The following is a 1812-nucleotide window of genomic DNA, read 5'->3' on the forward strand; positions in this document are numbered from 1 at the left end:
AAAAAAGTCCAGTTTGACATGATACTGAATCACGTTTACAGAAGTTAGTAGTGAAACTGTATTCACCTCTCTTGGTTGAGGATCTTCGTCTCCATCAGCTTTGTGAAAGAGATAATACATGTGGTCAGAGCATTGACAAGAACTGAAAGTCTTTTGGTAGAATGTTCTAATTCAGTGCCCGTTAAGAGTCTATAGGTTTCCATTAATGACCAGGCATCAATTTTCCAGTTTCCATATCTGCCTGGTCGATCGTCAGTCAGTGTGTAACGGTCTTCTACACTCATGGTTTGGTATTAACTTTGGTTTTGGTGTTGCAGTTTGGTACGTTTGTGTCAAATTTTATCTTTCAAAAATGAAAACATTCAAAAGTGTCGAATCGGAACAATTTTTTCACACAAAAGAGATCCTTTATATGAATAAAGGGTCATAGGTCAGTCAGTCATCTGCAGTTAAAAATGGTATTAATACTTGAGGTTTTGCAGAAAATCCATCAACTCTGTTTGTGTAAATGTTAAAATGTTCATGAATTTTGTTCCAGCTGCTCTGCGAGTTCTAAAGACAGATCTGTTAGGTTGTTCCTGATGAACTGAATGACCAGTTATACTTTTTCTACAATCAAATTAAAAACCTTAAGGTCATCATTGACTTATCTGTGGACCACTGATTAATTATCATTATTTTTTTTTTTTTTAATATTTGTTTTTGGCCTTTTCCGCCTTTATTGACAGTGACAGTGAAGATAGACAGAGAAACGTGGGGAGGAGAGTCGGGGAATGACATGCCTCAAATGAGCCACTGGGTGGAATCAAACCCGAGCTGCTGCTTCGGGGACTGTAGCCCCTGTACATGGGTCGCCTGCCCTACCTGCTGAGCTATCCAGGCACCTCATTGATTACTTTTTAAATATAATAAAGCAAGTAAAGGTGCTTTGTTACAATGTGCGACCATGTTAAAAAAATGTACAAATATAACAGATACAGTAGATGTTAAACAGTACCTCTGTGAAGTTTCTTGATTTTTACAAGCAGACCAATGATGACCATCACAAAGAAAACAGTCAGACCACCCAGAATCACAACCATAAGGTTTGTGTTTTCATCAGACTTTTCTGCAACAGAAATGAACAATCAGAGTAAATGTTCTCTTCTGTGGATTGTGATCTCGCTGACATTTGAGGAAGTAAATGAAACTTTACTTTGAGATGTGCAGTCGCTGTCATCGTCAGATTCACTGTCGCCTGAAGTTGAGAAAACAAGAGGTGCAACTGTCAATAAAATTATAAAAATATTTCTCTGTTGTGAGACAATCACTAAAAAAATAACCCCAAAAAGACATCATTTACAGTAAATGTTTCCAGGAGCATATAAATGAACTACTCTGACTTTTAAGCATGAATTTGTGTAAAATCCCCAATAAAACAGTCCAGACTCAGATAAATCCTCTGTTTAAATTTTAAGAAAGACGGCATTTGTCGACCTGATTTCAAATGATCCATACTAAAATCCCTCACAGTGTGGGACACACAATCAAAAAGACATATACCACTTTACAACAGTCTTACCTTGAACCTTTAAATATGTTGGACTGACCAATGTTGGGAGTCCATCTTTGTAACATCCACAGAAGTAGAGTCCAGAGTCAGATACATCCACACTTCTGATCTTCAGAAAGAGGTTTTTGGTGTTGGATGTCATTATAAAGCTCCCATTTTGAAATCCATCACAGAGTAAAGCTTTCCTATCAGAGTCCCGCATGTATGAGATACAGCTGATATTGGATCCACTGGTCATTCTGAACCAGAATACATGAGAG

General features: G+C 37.5%; 1 protein-coding gene across 1 annotated transcript in view; it reads right to left on the bottom strand.

The window, feature by feature from the left end:
- LOC103361181 (uncharacterized) overlaps positions 1-1812 on the bottom strand; it is a 15084-nt gene that overhangs the window by 10731 nt on the left and 2541 nt on the right. Inside the window, exon 3 of the mRNA XM_008287199.1 lies at positions 1196-1237. Coding sequence (XP_008285421.1) covers positions 1196-1237 — 42 coding nt within the window. The remainder of the gene's footprint in view (positions 1-1195; positions 1238-1812) is intronic.

Source organism: Stegastes partitus, unplaced genomic scaffold (assembly GCF_000690725.1).
Source record: "Stegastes partitus isolate 25-593 unplaced genomic scaffold, Stegastes_partitus-1.0.2 Scaffold489, whole genome shotgun sequence".
NCBI lineage: Eukaryota > Metazoa > Chordata > Actinopteri > Pomacentridae > Stegastes > Stegastes partitus.